A 17403-nucleotide genomic window follows, 5' to 3' on the forward strand; every position below is an offset into this window, starting at 1 on the left:
ATATATTGTTTCTTTAAAAAAATATAAAATCTGTTTATATATTTATTTTATTTAAAAATGAACAAAAGTGCAGGAAAGGAACATGAGTATTACTCCGCCCCCTGGTGGAGGACTTAAACACCTACAGTCACACGCTGGCTATCATACTTGTTTCCTGAGTTCTAGTTTCTAGGGGAGCAGATTTCAAAGTGACACCACCGGACTGTCATAAAGCAAGGTTGGTTTCGTGTTAAGTGTTTTATAATGGAAATAGCGACATGGTAAAATTTTATAAACGAATTTTACGGAACATATTTCATTCGTTATTAAAGCTAGAAAAGGACTGCTAACCCAGTGTATTTCATTTGCCAGCTGTGAAATGCTTCACCTCTAAACAGAACCGTATAAAATGATTTCAAAGTTAGATTCTTCGTCTGGGAATTTTATTGATAAATTGTTTACTAACTCTTTGTGTTGATACTCTTGTATCGTACTGCAGTAGTTTCAAAGATGTTTTCCTACATGTACTGTATGCCGGCTGGGTAATACTACAGACATGTTACAGATGTCAAAAGCTCCGGTTGTTTTTGCCCATTTCACCTTAATGCTAAAAAAAAATGCTACAATACATTTTAATGTTCCTGTTTTATTCACAATATGTTGTGGAAAGACAGTTTATGTGGGTTTGTCTCTGTACACAAACACAGTGGGTTTTAAATCAAGCAATCAACATGTTATTAAAAAGCAGATTTTTAGCTTTAATTCAAAGACTTTTGCAAATATTTTGAATAAACTGTTTAAGAATTACAGCAATTTATACACATACACATTTACCTATTTTCAGTTTATGAAAAACATTTGTGAAATGCATTAACTGAAAGCTCAAAGTCAGAATTTCAGTCACAGTGATTGTTTAAATTAAACCTGACAGAGACAAAACTGCAAAAACTGTGTCCTTGTCCAACAAGTTGAGGACTTGTCTGTGAAGGTTCTCAGTCATCCAGGTCATCGTAGTCAAAGGAGCTTGCAAAGAAAAGCGTCTGTACTTCTTTAAGTTGCTTGAAGACGTTTCACCTCTCATCCGAGAAGCTTCTTCAGTTCTAAAATCGTTAAGGACAAGTTGAGGACTTGTGAAAGAATACATCAAAGCCCTTGTCTTCTATCATTTTTGACACAGTCCTGCTTTGAAAAGCCAGAAAGTCAATTTGTGTGAAGGGAATGAACATGCACAGTATGGTTAAAAAGATTGCTGTTGTTTTAATCAGTCAGCAGATTATCTTAGCAAAGGTTACCTCAAAGTGTCCATTACATATTCCCACTATGATTCTATATAAAGTGATCTGTCTAAGTTAGGGGAGAGGCAAGGTATTGATAATAAAATATGGCACTCTATCCAGTTTAATTAACAGAGGTCTCTACTTCATGATCCTTCATGGTGGCATTAAAGTGAACTACAGTTAACCAGCCGCAAGTGAAGAAGACACATTATTAAAGCATATCATTAAATCAAGCATATTATCATATTAAATACTGATAATATGCATTGATGCCATAATAAGGTGAATAAATATATAACTCCTGTTATGTGAATCTTTAGGGCTCTTTTTATTCACTTTCACTCACACAGATAATGTGATGTGTTGCTTATTATCATCTTGCAAAGTATCCTAGTATCATTTTATCATGATACCATCAGTATTGTACCTAACGGTGTGTCGTATTGTTTGGCCACAAGTCTGAGGCAATTTCACTGAATCTAGCTAAATGCAAATATTTTCTCTCTGTGTTTCTCTGCCATCATGCAGCAGCAGGATGGTCCTCTGTGCGCTGAGGCAACAGGTCCTGAGGTGCAGCAGTCACTGCAGAACCTGGGCCAGGTGATGGAGACTAGACATCATTGCTCATCGCCATAATGGCAACAGCAAATAAAGAATGTCAACCATGCCAAGTTAAATCCATTTTACTTGTTCACGTATTAAAAATGATGAAATTCATGTTGATCCTAACATCACAATTTCAGCTAAACTGGATTATATATTTACCATTTATTTGCATCACTTAGTAACATACATCCCCCATGCTGATTTAAACAGAGGTTGTAGTAGTTGTTTTTTTTTTTTTTAAACCATTCCTTCTTCCTCTGTTTGTGAGTGTAAGCATGCAGTTTGACCTTTGAGCAACAAGAATCTATTTGGCTGCTTTGTAAAAGCTTTCTTTAAATGACTGTTATTGATATCTTAACAATCAGTATCATTAAGCTCATTTAACCTGCAGTACTCTCTGGTCATATCAGTACAATTTAATAAAACCTTATCAGCTAAAGTCCTAATAAATGGTCAATAAAGATTTGGGCCACGGATCACATGTGTTATGCAGTGTGTGTCCTGCATAACCGCTTTCTTAAAACCCTTCCATATTTTCATTAAGAGTTGATATAAGAGTATAGCTAATGAATGGATATTACTGCCTGCTCTGTGCTTTTGTACTTGGAAGTATCTTTTTAAAAAGTAGACTTTTAAAGAAATAGGCTCTTAGGTAGGTAAACTTACACTAGCCTTGCACCTTACACTTAATAGGATGTGATTTAAAAAGCACTGATAGTATGCAGACATTCTGTAACTGTGTTTAAAATTATTAGAAAGTCTGAGATCTTTCATGTGTAGACCCTTGAATGACTCTGATGCCATTGGTTTGTACATTTAACATGACTAACATGTCATTTAACTTTAACGCACATATAAATAAGAATGGAGTTTAAAGACAAAAAGGCATTTATTCATCCATGAGTGTTTCTCCAAGGCTGCTGCAGAGACAGAGGAGTAGCTGTGTTTACTCCAGCATCCACGGCTTCAACCAGGATGAGATCAGAGAGAAGCTTCAGGCCTTTCATGGAGGCTCCATTGATCTGCTGAAACAGGACTCTGGCATTGCGGTGCTGACCATCAACAACCCATCTCGCATGAATGCTTTCTCTGGTAAGGTTACTTTACATTTGACGCAGACTGACAGATAAAAATTAGCCTCCCATAAATATTTGTAAGTGAAATTGCACTTTGGTTTATTGCCTTGATTATTTTTTGCCCTGCTGGCAGGGAGTATGATGATAGATCTGGAGGAAAGGGTGAGCCAGCTGGAGAACTGGCCAGAGGGCAAAGGCCTCATAGTTCAGGGTGCGGCTGAAACGTTCTGCTCTGGGTCTGACCTTAACGCTGTCCGAGCAATATCTAACCAACAGGTAACAAAGGGGACAAATTCTTTACTGCATTCATGTCTATCTTGGTGTGACTGTCTGGATTCCTCTTACTGAAGATGCCTAAATGATGCTTTTCTTGTCTCATAGGATGGGATGAAGATGTGTATGTTCATGCAGAATGCTCTTACGAGGCTGCTCAGGTAAGGACTCTAGTTTTCCTCTCTAGTGCTTTTTTGCAAACTACAACCGTTACCTTTATGCGCTTAAAGGGGTCTTACTTTAGTTTTTATATAATGTGCACCACAGTATGCTTACAGGAGCATTTTCTTAGTGTAGGCTCCCCCTGATCTCTGTTGCTCTGGTGGAAGGGAGAGCATTGGGAGGCGGTGCAGAACTCACGACTGCCTGCGATTTCAGGTAACGCTTCTGAGAAGTTTCCGTTACATAACAGCATTTTATCCAAAAGCTAATAATCTAGCATGTGTATGTTATTCCTTTCTCGCAGATTAATGGAGGCAGGCAGCGTGATCCAGTTTGTCCATAAACACATGGGTCTGGTCCCAGGCTGGGGCGGTGCTGCCCGACTTGTCCACTTGGTTGGAAGCCAGAATGCACTGAAGTTGCTTGGCGGGGCTGTAAAAGTGGATCCCGAGCTTGGCGTAAACATTGGACTGGTGGATGGAGTCCTGGAAGGCCATCAGAAAACAGAAGGTGCTGCCCCTCTCCTGCAGCAGGCTGAAAACTGGCTCAGTCGCTACACAAAGGGACCTGCCCCAGTGATCCAAGCTGTGAAGAAGGTGGTGCTGTCAGGCAGAGAGCTTCCTTTGTCTGAAGCTCTGAGGACTGAGAAGGACATATTTGGGATGGTGTGGGGCGCTCCGGCTAACCTGGAGGCCCTGGCGAGCAAGTCCAAACACAAATGACTTTTGTGGAAACTAATTTTAGGGGACTGAAGTTATATATTTGTTTTGATTGAGGACTTTTACTAGGTGCATCTGTTCAAATGCAGTGATAGTGAGAGATGAGTCATTGCACAGTGCTGTGGTTGTGATTCTTGTTGCATCTCTTTGACTTTATGCCTACAAGTTTAGATGTTAAGAAGCAAAAACACCGACTGAAGCTTCCTTTTTTAATGTTGTATACAGAACTTCCAGGTAAAGTAAATAAATACAAATCTGGATTATGCATCTGCCCCTTTGCTAAAAATACAGCATCTGTGGTGCACTGTCAAGTCATAAGAAATGTAGTATCATTCCCACTGTGGAGACTGAAATTATTGTGATTTGTTTACACTGATGTCCTTGTTAGTAACAGTGAACATGCTGTATGATCCTGTTGTGTTAGGGATTTAGTTTTCTAAACCCTTTCAGTGCCAATTCAGCAGATAAACAGTCTGTATCCTCCAGCTCCTCTGACTATGCAATTATGGAAATGATTAGATCACTCCAGGCTGATTAATACTGAAGCAGTCAAGACAATGAGGTATAATCAGCATGAGAAAGACTCATCTTTCTGTAGGACAGAGAAACACTGCAGTCATCTACCCTCTTGTACGTACTTGTAGTTTATATCAGCTGATTCTTCAGATTTCCTCAGTGTCCATGTCACTGTGGCCTATTAAGAAAACCTTGGCTTTAGGAATGTTTTCCGAGTGGGTATCGCTGCTTTGCTCAGTAGCTCTCATCTTCTGCATCAGGAACATTCAAAATTCTGAAGTGCTGGGCCAATTAAGCATTTCAGCCATACATAGTAAATATCATAAGTTGTACCCCCCCCCCCTCCCCCTCAGTGTGTTGTTCATTTTTCAGTAACCCGCAGAGCAAATAAGGCTCTGTAAAAAGTACAAATGTTCAAGGACTGCAATGGAAAAGGACAGGTCCCTGGAGCTTGCTGAGCTTGTATCCCCTGTTCCCCTTCCAAAGGTCATGTTTCCTGGCAAGACAACCAGCTGGAGTGTTACTGTCTGCTGTGGTCAGAATACCAAACACCACGGATGTGAGTGAAGGGAAGCCAAATACTTGGTGTAGAGAAAAGGTGGATGAAATGTTACGTAAAGTGCGCTACTTTTAAAATCAGGATGGAAATATTTTCCCAGACTATGCACTGTCACAGAGACGCCAAAACAACAAAATACAGTCTCCAAACAGAGCGAAATAACTTCTGGATGTTGAAATGACACTTTATTCTTAAATTACGAACCATAAAACAAACAAAAAGGTTACTAAGCAAAAAAAAAAGGTTACACAATGATTTATTCTTCCAAATGGAAAGTTTAAAACTGAGCCGATGACTGAGGCATGTAAGAAATAGAAAACCAATGCAACTTGAAACTTCTGCAGGATGACCAATAGCAATGGTATAGATTTGTTCTCTTACTCCCCCAGACATAATATATAAGAGGGTTTACAACCATAAGAAATGCACAAACACAAAATTAAAACATTTACTCAAACTGAAAACATCAATTCTCCACATCCTGCCAACCAGTAGTGTTTAAGTAACTCTCTCTTCAAACACGCACAGATTAGAATACACATTTATTGAGAATACTTTAATCTGGGACACTAACATGGAAGCTTCAGAGGCATCAGCAGCTTTAAAGGCACAATGCTGCTACTCCACAGTAAAATGCCAATTCTTCAAAGCTGGGAAAAGTTTTACACATTCATTAAAACATCTTAGTTGTCATAAAACTGCAGGCGAAATCAAACACAAAATCTTGGCATATAGCCAGATAACCTCAGGTTTCCAGATATTCTAGGTTGCTAATCATTAAGTGTCAAATTTACAATCCCATACAGTTTAAGAGCATCGTGTTGAAAATGTTTCCGTTCTTCATCATGAACAAACTATATTCTTTCTTTTCAAACCACAATTAGCTCTGAAATGAAAGACACTTCGAAAAAGTTCAGTTAAATTAAAACTTTAAGAAAATGCTTCATAATTAGTTAAATGTGAAGGAGACTGTTGAAGTAAGGTGGAGGCTAGGAATAAGGTATTAAGGGTTAAATTCTCTGCACGAGTAGGCAGATGACTTGAGCTCTAATGAGCTCATTTCTGCGTGCTATGTTAGCTGAGAGAGTTAAGTGCAGATGACCAGAATGCAGCCGTTCATAATGGCTGAGTTCCAAAATCCCATTATGCCTTCTTTCACTGGAAGTCACAAATCTGACTGGGGCTAACACTCTGCCCCCCCTCTGGGTGTTAGCTAATAAATGTAAACAGGTAGGTAGGTTTGGCCGAAGTCACTTTTAACTTCCACTTGCCTGCAATTTGAAAAAAGCAAACTTTATACACCTGCAGCCAGTAGTGCACAGACTGATTACAGCCAACTGTTGCACCTCCCTCAAATGATGTGCTGAACAGAAAACGCTGTGTATTCATCTGTTTACCAAGCTGTACCTTCTCTCTCTCAGAATGAGAACACTCAGTTCCAGAACATGAAAACAAACTTCTGCTGACTCTGTATTTTTGTGATGAGACTGTTAGAATCACGCAGATACCTCCAGATCATTGTGCTCCCAGAATGGGGCATACAAATAGAGGAAAACGTGGTTCTGTTTATTACTGGATGTGTAGTGCATCATTTCTCCTGCAGAAAGTATTCCACCCCCATTTGATCTGTGACCAAGTGAACGACAGCATAAAGCGAGGAACAAATTAATGAGGAACACAGCCATTTGGTGATAATATATTAATGATCGCTTCACACCTCAGTCACTGTACACTGGCCATCAGGCATTCTGGACCTTCCACTGCTACTGGATGAGGGAGACGGGGAGGCAGACTCTGAACGAGGAGGGGCTCTGTTCTCTGGATTCAGTCTTTGTCTCCTTGGCCTACCCTCCCGCGGCTCCACACGCTCTCCATCTCCCCCGTTCTCTTCTTCATCCTCCTCATCCTCATCATCACTCCAATCTCCAGAGCCAGACTCATCTACAGAGGTGTGAGGGTCAGAGGACCTGGAAGGTGAGGCCTCCTCCTCCTCATCTTCCTCTCCTTCCCCAGCCTCAGACCGCTCATGAGAAGGTGTGGGCCTGGGGCTGATTTGCAGCTGGGAGAGAGCATCCTCCAGAGGGGGGCTAGTACTGGGGCCTGGCTGACCACCGAGGGAAGTGGGAGGTCTGGCAGGAGCTGAAGGGGCTGATACAGTAGAAGAGATACCTGTAACCTGTTGCTGTATATTTGTTAGTGTGGTATCAGCCCCATCAGCAGAGTTCTCTCTACTTGTAGCCCCCACGGCCCCACTAACACCCTCAGTGTCCAATCGCAGTCCTGCCACCCCCTTCTTGGGAATGTCTAAAACGTCTCTTTTCATCTTACGTCTGCGACCGTGCTCATTACGCCTATACTGCACCATGTTCTCCAGGTCAGCTACATACAAAAAACCAGCAATGAGCATTTCGGCTGTCTTCTTACCCTTGGAGAAAGCGTCCTCCAGCTCACGGCTGGTTCGCTCATCATACTGCCACCAACCATTACGCCCCTCATAATACCAAGCGTGATCACTCGCTGCCCCACCTCGACCTCCTGCTGATGCTTTCAGCTCCTCTGGAGAGAGAAGTGTAGGCCTTTCCAGGAAGTCATCAGGTACTTCTTGTCTACAGAGAGCACATCGTTTGCTCTGCCAAGATGCTCCCTTTACACACAGGAAACAGAAGACGTGATGGCATGGCAGTTGGACTGGGTGGACGCAGCTCTGCAGACAGATGGCACACTCAGGAACTGATAGAGCTGGGGATGAGTTGCTGGAGCCAGAGCACGATGATTCTGCACTGTTCCCACTTCCACCACCACTGTTGCTGCCTTTCTTGCTGGATGGGAGTGAGCTAACAGAGTGGTCTACCTCTCCACAACTAGCCATCATGAGGAAGTACTGAAAAAAAACAAGAAATATCATAAAGGAAAATGTTACAATGAATGTGTTCTACCCATTTGTTTATTAGTAGTGTTAATTTCAATACAGATGTATATTGTGTGAAATTATTAATATTACTGGAGATATTATTCTGTGGCTATCATGCCTAGGTAAATGAATATATCTTTCAATGAAATGGACACTGCAGCTGATTTTTCTTTTATTTTTATTGCTGTCATGACTTCACTTAACACAATGTTACTGTCACAAATTAGCAAACAAATAAAAGGTTAAATAAAACCAGCTTTTAATGTTGTCTAAAGGCACACTGGTACCATCACAAAATTCAAATACACTATCCATTTTGGACTTACTGGAATGAGCTTAGTGCTGATGTATCATCAGGAGAGCTGTTCGACCTTGAAACTTGCCACTGTCAAAACGAAAAGAGAAGTGAGTGAAAATGTGTTTCATCTTAAAATACATACAACTGTTCGGTACAATAACAAGCCATTTCTTATATGCATACATTTCCTCCCAATCAAACCCTTCAGCTCTGGCGTTAAAACCGATTACTTACAGGTTGGGATTAATTCACTAGTTATAAGTGAAACCTAAGAGGTTACTGTGTGTGATACAAAAGGCTGCTCAGTTACCTCGCAACAATCAGTGAACTGTGCTTTGTGACTTAAACCTTCTATCGTTAAAGCAGGGCTAGTGACAAGCACATTATTTAATTAAATTTAACGGCTAACGATGTGATGGTTATAATACTCACAATAACTATTAATAGTATATATAAAAACTTGTCTGGCTGATTACCCAGCAGCTGGTCAAACAGTACCGTTTTACTTGTAAAACGAGTCGAACAATAACGACACAGAGGCTTTTCTCGACTGACAAAGCTTCCATAACAATGAAACCTGTTGTAGTTAGCTAGCCCTGGCTAATCTGACGGCAGCATTGTGACTCCAGCAAATAGACGGCGTTCATTTGATGGCGCTAGCTTATTTTAGCAGGGGCGACATAAAGAGTCAGAAGACGTGTTTTTCTCACGACACAAACACCGCAACGACCGTACACGTACCGTACCGCTGTGTTATGCTGGTTTTCGTTACAATTCTTTTGATGGTACTAATGTCCAATTCTAATTTGCCCACTTCTGCTGTTCACTGGCTTTGTTTTCCTACGAAAAAGAAGCTGAGACAAAGACGACGACGCAGCCGTACGAACTGACGCAAATCAGACGTAAAATCGCGCGACCATTATCTTCGACGCATGACAACTCGGTAGTCTTCCGGTTTGCTCGTGGCTAGAGGACGTTGGTGTCACGGAAAAGAGGGGCTCCGAAGGCGTTTCAATTTTCACTCATTTCAATAGCTGAATCAACATTCAAGAAGATGTTTTCCCGTGCTGTGAGACCTACCGTTAGCCTCGTGCGGGGCTTGGCCACCTCGTCACAGAACAACGCCAAGGTGGCGGTGCTCGGGGCTTCGGGCGGCATAGGCCAGCCGCTATCGCTGCTACTCAAGAATAGCCCCCTGGTGAGCCACCTCTCTCTGTATGATATCGCTCATACACCCGGAGTGGCTGCAGACCTCAGCCACATCGAGACGAGGGCCAAGGTGACCGGCCACATAGGCCCCGACCAGCTCGGCGCTGCGCTGCAGGGTTGCGACGTTGTGGTAATTCCAGCCGGCGTGCCCAGAAAACCAGGCATGACCCGCGATGACCTTTTCAACACCAACGCCAGCATTGTGGCCACCTTGACCGATGCCTGCGCCCGCACTTGCCCTGAGGCTCTGATCTGCATTATCTCCAATCCCGTCAACTCCACCATCCCGATTACATCAGAGATCATGAAGAAGCATGGAGTGTACAACCCAAACAAAGTGTTTGGTGTCACAACCTTGGACATTGTAAGAGCTAACACCTTTGTTGCAGAGCTCAAGGGCCTGGATCCTGCTCGTGTTAATGTGCCGGTGATTGGAGGCCATGCTGGGAAGACCATCATTCCTCTCATTTCCCAGTGCACGCCTAAAGTGGAGTTCCCTGCTGACCAGCTCTCCGCCCTGACTGAAAGGATCCAAGAGGCCGGCACAGAGGTGGTCAAGGCCAAGGCTGGAGCTGGATCTGCAACCCTCTCAATGGCCTATGCTGGCGCCCGCTTCACCTTCTCCGTCCTGGACGCCATGAATGGAAAAGAGGGAGTGGTGGAGTGTTCCTTTGTCAGGTCTGAGGAGACAGAGTGCAAGTACTTCTCCACACCTATCCTTCTGGGGAAGAACGGCATCGAGAAGAACCTTGGCCTCGGCAAGTTGTCCGCCTTTGAGGAGAAGCTGGTTGCTGACGCCATCGGTGAGCTGAAGGCCTCTATCAAGAAGGGCGAGGATTTTGTCGCCAACCTGAAGTGAACAGTTGACCCCCTTAAAAAACAGCTGTGATTGAGAATTTGTTCAGTCTATTTAAAGGCATCTGGCTAAATTTCCATCTGTCAGTGTCTCCTCTGTCGTTTTTGATTTAGACTCATCTTGATTCAGATACCATCCTTTTGAACTTGGTTGTATTTGTCATGTATAATTAATGTTCTCTTCTCAAACATTGCTTTATCTTGCACTTAAGATTTGTGTACATACTGTAATGTTGTAAAGTACATTTAAATCAGAATTTCATATATTTTCATGTGCAACCCCACATTAGTGGAGACTTCTTTGCTAAATGAATGAGGAGGAAATACTGTCATGCCTGATGCAAAATGCAGTAGATGCTGCTGTTGAGCAAAAATAATCACTCCACCAATAAACAGTTTAGCTTTAAAATGTTTCTTTATTTATTTTTGCATAAAGTGGCTTGAATGGGTACACCCAGATGTGACTATCCTACATTTCATATCTCATATTCGTTTACTTGTTTAAACTGACCAAATTGGGTTATGGATTATTCAAAAATGCACACAAATTTAATAACGCACTTTAATAAATTCAAGTATATTTTGCCAGAGTAGCTTCAGCTACAGAAAGATGGGCTCCCAGTATTTTTTATTTTTTTTTTTTTTTTAAAGTAAGTTTTTAAGGCCATAGCTTCTTACTACTGCAATCAGATTTAAGCCAAATGGAGAGCGTGGCATCTGTGTACTGAGTTTCACTTCCTAGTTGAAATCAGCTAATACTTGTTTGGATTGCACAAGATGAAGGTGAAGGGGCAAAAAAGAGAGATTAAAGCAGTCACAGGTACAAACCCATTATAGTTTTATTTGACATACAAGTGTTTTGGTTTCTAGTCGGAGCTGTATTGAGAGCTTCTATTTACACAAGAAAAACCAGTGGTAGATTAGATTTATCACTTATCTGGATAAAATTAACATTTCCACCAGACATGCATACACTTGAAACTTTATGACCATAATCCTTTTATTCATACCAAGCGGGTTCCCCTTTAGCTGGACACACCAGATAGTTTGCTTACAGTGAATATTCTAATGATCTTGCAAATACTGCAAAGATGCAGTTGCCTACAAGGTAGGTCGCCCTCAGCTGTAGTGATTATGAAGATGTCACGAGATGGAAAGAGCAAAAAAAAAAAAAAACCCCTCACTTTTTATCTTTATTTTTTCTTTACAAAATCTGCACCAAATAAAGAGATCTAAAGAACAAGAACAACAATAATGAGAATTCTTCTACATAATGCTGGAAAATCTACATTCAAAATCCAAGATGCACAATGTTGTACCAGAGCCCTATTAAATAACCATTTCAACAAACATGTAATGTCTTTGTCTCTCATTACATTTCTCTGACAGTCCTCCACACTGTCACAGACAATTCTCAGTGTTCTGCAGTCCCAACAGCAGTCTCAGCAGTGTCTCCTGGACTTTTCATAAGAGACGCTCTCAACGGTTGAAGAGGAGCTGAAAACAATAGTGGCTCCAGCCTTTTGGCTGAATGTGCCCCGTCCTGCTTGTGCATAAACAGTATATTCAAATCATACAGGTAGCAGCAACACCCCTGCAGAGAGAGGTTGTGAGTGGGGCAAACAGAGGTGAGGGTGGGGAAGTTTTGGAGCACGAAGGATGGGAAGATGACAGAAATAAGGTGGTGAGGCATTGGATGTTATCTCCCCCGAGCACTACTGGATAGGGCCGTCTACAGGTGAGACTAGCTCTGTCTCGTGGCCTCTGCGGTGCCTGTGCTCTGTTTTGTTCCTGTTAACAGAATCTTCACGTTCACCCGTGTCTCTCTCCTTCTCTCGTTCCCTTTCTCTCTTCCTCTCCCGCCTCCCCTCCTGATTCTCCTTATCTTTCCGGTTGTTGCGATTCCTTCCTTCTCTCCGCTCATTCTTCTTCCGTCCTGAAAATTAAGAAGACCAAAAAAAATTAAGATTTGCAACGTCAGTGGATTGTGGGAGGTGTCAGTAGAAATGACTGCACAAGTATTTTCACAAAGGAATTTGGAATAAAAATATTGTTAAAAACTGCAGTAAATATAGTAAGATGTCAATAATATTTCAAAAGATTGTCCTGCTGGGAAACCTCTGTGAAGTAAGAAATGCCAATTCCAGAAAGTATGCACTTGAAAGTAAAGCATTGTGCACAACTTTCATTTACAGTGCAACATGCTAAGGTTCTCACTAGATGTCAGTGTTTAATCAGCGGAAGCAGCTACACTGTCGGGTCTATCAGCTGTTGCAGCCCTCTCCGTGTGTGATGAGTAGACCTTTGTCCAAAATAGAAAGCCTTTAAATAAACCCCCAATTTATCTGTTCTTGCAACACCATCTCATAAACAAAACAGAGAATTTTGGAATGTTGAAGGTTTATCTCTGCTCGAGCCATAGTTAATAATGATAATAACAAGATCCAGCCGCAGGGAGTTTTGGAGACAGGACCTGCAAGTGAAAGCAGAGGAGGCCCTTTCCTGTTGTTGTACTGCTGCCGCTCATGTGTGAGTGGAACGGAGCAGCACGGCCTGCTCGGCTGTTGGCTGGCCGGTCGGGGATTGTGAAACTGCTGAAGTCGGCAGTAGGCAGAGACACAGGGAGAGGGGAAAGAGAGATAAAGTGGGAGAGAAAACGAGATCCCTGTCTCTCTCCTGTCCGCTTCACGTTCACCCCCCAGCCTTCCTATGCTCATCATCTCCCACTCCGTTCATTAATCAAGGCAGGTGTCTGCTTGGACCAGGGATCAAGTCTGACCCACACATTTTGAGCTTGTGATATGAAGCTCTCTCTGCCAGCTGTGTTTAACCTTCTAGAAATAATGAAAGAACAAGAGGACAGGAGACAGACACCACAGTGAGCAAAAAGTAAGTAAAAAAAAGAACAAATTATTGCGAAGACAGGTGATTTTAGTGATGGATGGTTGGATAGATGGACGGATGTAGTAATCTGACTCACTGACTCATTCGGGGTATGCCCCCTGTCCTCTGTAAACACAGGAAGTCCCCTTTGCTCTCATTGTTTTCTCTGCCCTGACACCATAACTATTTACAAGTTCAGTGGATTAGTCATACTGTAGCCCCTGTGCTTTTGTCGAGCCAGAAGAGAAACCTAATCCATGCCAGTGTTGAGATGATTACGAGAGTGTTTATCAAACCAACCTGCGTTTGGTTAGTTGGAACAGTTTCTGATGGGCCTTTTGTAAACTGTGTGTTGACATGTGTATAATGGTCCACAAATGGGACACCTTAAGAGGTTCTGGAACATTTTCAACCGACATTTAGCACATTCCCAAAAGTCAAGTTTTGATGAAAAATATCACAGAGTCTTAAAAGACTTTCAGTGAAGGAATTTTTGGCTGTGGGGAAAACACATGAAACACTTCCAGTAGCGTCATAATGTGGAACTTGAGCACATGGGCCATCAGCTTTCTAAACCACCGTGAATTTAGCTTTTCTTTGCACAAAGACTGGAAGCGATCGGAAACAGTAATTTCTGAACAATGCAAAGGTTGCTACTTTTTTGGAAATAAATGGAACGTAATATGTAAAAAAAAATTTCTGTTTGTTTCAGGATTTAAATTGGTTGCATGCATTATTTGGTGAGGTTCAGAGGCACTGACCGGCAGATTTTTAAACCTTATGTCAAGTCCTAGGGGCCAGAATTGGACCAGCAAAGACTCCAATCTGCCCCACTGAAAGGAGTACATAGGTTTTGAACTGTTAGCTGTATTTTAATACATTTTACAGCTTTTCCTATTAATAAAGACCTCCCCCTTTGCCATTCAAACTGTGCCATGGTAGATAAGAAAATATTTTCTGTAAATTAACCACAAAAAAAGAAGAGGAAAATAGGTATTTTATAAATATAGACAGTCTGGATGATTAGTTAAGTATCTTTATGCTGACAGAAATGAGTTTCCTTTGATCCAGCCCACTAAAGATCAAAGTGGTGATAAAAAATGAGTCTGACATCCCTGCGCTAGATGATCAAGTTAGCAAGCGAGCAGTGTCCTGGCATCTCAGCACATAGCTGGCATGCTTGACAGTCATATACATTTTGATATAGTGTTAAACCATTAGTAGTAGCTACTCTTTACGGCTGAGCCAGTTGTGGTAACTGCCACAGCTGGGAAGCAATGGAAACATTCATGATTATATGACATATGACATTTCTGGCAAATCTGGATCCAGTAAATATCTTGCCTGTAACTACTCTCAAATTCAACATAAGACGCCACAGATGACAAACATTTGTCTTTTGTTGTAAGTTTCCTGTAATCTATCATTAAGGATCATCTGGAATATATGCAAAAAATATGTGAGTTGGCATTTACAGGAGCTTTATAAGGCTCTAAGATTAATGCTGCTCTTGTCTAGTAACATGGGATATATAGGTTATAGCTTAGGGAAAGCTGGGCACTGAGGCAATCATATTTTAGGGGAGGGCTGTGCAATCCTATGGAGACACCTCTGTTATCAGGCCATGTTATTCCCTTTGAAATGCCTGCCTGTACATTATAAGTTAGTGTAGATCTGCTGAACTGGCTATGATATAACTGCAAGAAATCTGTTACAACATTGTCACAAAGGACAGCATTCAAGAGGGCTTTACTGACTGCATACACAATACTCTGTGTGTGTGTGTGTGTGTGTGTGTGTGTGTATGTGTGTGTGTGTGTATGCTGGAGCAATAAGTGAGCAAGCATGCTACACTAAAAATATCAAAATAAAAAAAACAAGCAGAAGTATAGAGTGGTGAAGGAGGAATAAAAATCACAGACCATATTAGATGACTCTATAACTGTGGTGAGAACAGCAGACAGACAGAGATCAAATGAGAAAGTTAAGGGGCAGTGAGGGTAAGGGGAGGTTTGTGTCTATGTATGTGAATATTTAGTGGGGGCACTGTAGGTTTTATGGTGGCACATCCCCTGTGGCAGGCGTTCTGTCGTCCGGGGAGATTTTGGCGAGAGCCAGGCGGGGATTATAGGCTATGGGCTGTCCCACAAGTGGAATGTTGGCTGCATGGTTGGCAGAATGTCATGGGGGTCTGTGGGTGTGTGTAAACCCCCGCCCTTGCTGACTGCTTGCTGTTAGTTGGCTCAACTGTCTCTAATATGCATGAGTGTCACTGAGGGTGTATATGCTGGAGTAAAAGGGGGGCTAAGGTCCATCCAGCTACAGCGATAGTGAGGTGAACTGCAGGCTAATTGAAGGACAAATCAGACATTACAACTATTGAGAGAGAAGGCAGCAAATGAGGTTGTGTATGTCAACATCAATAAATTAGCTCTGAGACTTAGCATGTCTGCTTCCCCACAGTTTTACACCTCTTCCGATTTTATATCACTAATTTAAAAACAGTGCTTAATCAGACCCAGGTGGCATTTGGGATTTTGAAATTGTTCTGCAGCTTTGCAGATGTAGGAGCTACAATAGCTGACACCTTTAGAGATCAAAAGCTTTTTTCCCCTAATATCAGTCATTTTGAAACAATGCATATGAACTGTGCTGTGATTGGACACATACAATCTATCATGCATACACATATTTTGTATATATTTACATTTATTTGATTATTTATATTGAAACAGGTTTTAAACAAGTTGCTAAAGTTGTCGTTGGGTTAGTTCTTTGTTGCACTGCAGCATGTGACAATTCAAAGATATACTTAGGCTAAAAAAGTCGCTCGTGGTCAAGGTAGCCATTCGTGTTACCTGAATCCTTGTTGCTTGCACGAGTGGCAAAAGTACAGACATTCTGTACTTAAGTAGAAGTGTAGATACTTGTGTTAAAAAGTACTGTTGAAGTACTGATTCAACTTCTTTACTCAAGTAAAAGTGAAAAAGTAAAGTCTCTGAAATGTACTCAAAGAAAGAAAGTAAAAAGTAGTTGCTTAAAGGACAATTTTGCCATCCATTTATATGCACAGGTAATAGGACCACAGGTAAATGCCTGGAATGCCACATTACGGGTCCATTCCTGGGGGCACGTGAGAATGCAAATGTCAGCACGGTTAGATGGGACAGTAAGCAGTCTTTAACCTGCCCAATCTTGATCTAGTACACCTGAGTGTTTACATACTACCTCCTGCCATGTGCTACATGTGAGAAAGGGTTATTTTTGACAGTTTCCTGGGATGAGTCGCGCAACGTCATCTGAAGATTACATGCAAAATTATGAACACTTACCCTGCAAAGTACAGCACAGCCTCTACCTTCTAACTGGTTTAAACAAAAAAAAAGAAGGAAAATTATCTTGCCAACATGTCAACATTTACTGATTGTGCATGCCCGTAGCCTTTTATGAACTGATTAAAGGTTCTGTCGCATATTTCCTAGATTTAATACACAGACATTTGGACACAAAGTATCACAAGAGTTTAGGTTTGCGGTACAGATGAGTGAAAATAAAAGCAAGAAGAATAGGGAGAAAGAAGAGCAATGGTAAAGAAAAAAACAACAGGGTCAGGCCAGATTGGATGAAATGAGTGAAGGACTTAGTGTTCTAATGTGGAAGAGTAAAACAATGTACTGAGAGAAGCAGGAACAGAAGAGGATAGAAGGGGGCGGAGGGACAAAAGAAGAAAGTGCAAAAGAGGAGAAAAGGATGAGGACAAGAGGAAGGATGTATCAGTGTCAGAGAGCTGTTGGAGGATTACTGGAGGCTCTCTGAAGTCAGACCACTGACCCTCTAGCGTGTGCAGAACGTAAACAGCGGGTAGAGGATACACCGAGGCAGATAATTAGCTCCCACGCACCAGGGTTTCTCTTGGAGCTGGGGCAATCGGGTTATCCCACAAAGGAGCAAAGTCGATAAGAAGGGTCTGTACTGTGTCTGTGCACAGATCTTTCTTTCTTTCTTTCTTTCTTTCTTTCTTTCTTTCTTTCTTTCTTTCTTTCTTTCTTTCTTTCTTTCTTTCTTTCTTTCTTTCTTTCT

At 41.7% G+C, this 17403-nt stretch overlaps 4 protein-coding genes across 6 annotated transcripts in view; 2 read left to right on the forward strand and 2 right to left on the reverse strand.

The window, feature by feature from the left end:
• Positions 1-162: 162 nt before the first annotated feature.
• On the forward strand, positions 163-4682 carry echdc1 (enoyl CoA hydratase domain containing 1). Of its 2 annotated transcripts, none has more exons than XM_005743182.2 (7): positions 163-217; positions 1785-1856; positions 2779-2954; positions 3072-3214; positions 3320-3372; positions 3509-3589; positions 3678-4682. In XM_005743182.2, exons 2-7 carry the CDS (start codon positions 1792-1794, stop codon positions 4093-4095), a joined length of 936 nt encoding a protein of 311 aa, XP_005743239.1. In that variant the 5' UTR covers positions 163-217; positions 1785-1791; the 3' UTR covers positions 4096-4682. The 2 variants fall into 2 exon arrangements, with proteins under 2 accessions (XP_005743239.1, XP_005743238.1); XM_005743181.2 differs by lacking the exon at positions 163-217 and adding an exon at positions 242-260.
• A 2165-nt stretch (positions 4683-6847) lies between these two features.
• LOC102213779 (E3 ubiquitin-protein ligase rnf146-like) lies at positions 6848-9220 on the reverse strand. Of its 2 annotated transcripts, none has more exons than XM_005743185.2 (3): positions 9118-9220; positions 8405-8463; positions 6848-8048 (listed from the first exon to the last, which is right to left on the reverse strand). In XM_005743185.2, the coding sequence occupies exon 3, from the start codon at positions 8037-8039 to the stop codon at positions 6879-6881; it is 1161 nt and encodes a 386-aa protein (XP_005743242.1). In that variant the 5' UTR covers positions 8040-8048; positions 8405-8463; positions 9118-9220; the 3' UTR covers positions 6848-6878. The 2 variants fall into 2 exon arrangements, with proteins under 2 accessions (XP_005743242.1, XP_013768836.1); XM_013913382.1 differs by lacking the exon at positions 9118-9220 and adding an exon at positions 8611-9108.
• Positions 9221-9317: 97 nt separating this feature from the next.
• Positions 9318-10849, forward strand: mdh2 (malate dehydrogenase 2, NAD (mitochondrial)). Its single transcript, XM_005743183.2, has one exon. The coding sequence runs from the start codon at positions 9431-9433 to the stop codon at positions 10442-10444; it is 1014 nt and encodes a 337-aa protein (XP_005743240.1). The 5' UTR covers positions 9318-9430; the 3' UTR covers positions 10445-10849.
• An 81-nt stretch (positions 10850-10930) lies between these two features.
• The window catches only part of rspo3 (R-spondin 3), a 14005-nt gene continuing 7532 nt past the window's right edge, over positions 10931-17403 (reverse strand). Inside the window, exon 6 of the mRNA XM_005743186.2 lies at positions 10931-12376. Coding sequence (XP_005743243.1) covers positions 12156-12376 — 221 coding nt within the window. The 3' untranslated portion in view covers positions 10931-12155. The remainder of the gene's footprint in view (positions 12377-17403) is intronic.

This window comes from Pundamilia nyererei, unplaced genomic scaffold, assembly GCF_000239375.1.
Source record: "Pundamilia nyererei isolate P.nyererei 1_Seehausen unplaced genomic scaffold, PunNye1.0 scaffold00128, whole genome shotgun sequence".
Lineage (NCBI taxonomy): Eukaryota > Metazoa > Chordata > Actinopteri > Cichliformes > Cichlidae > Pundamilia > Pundamilia nyererei.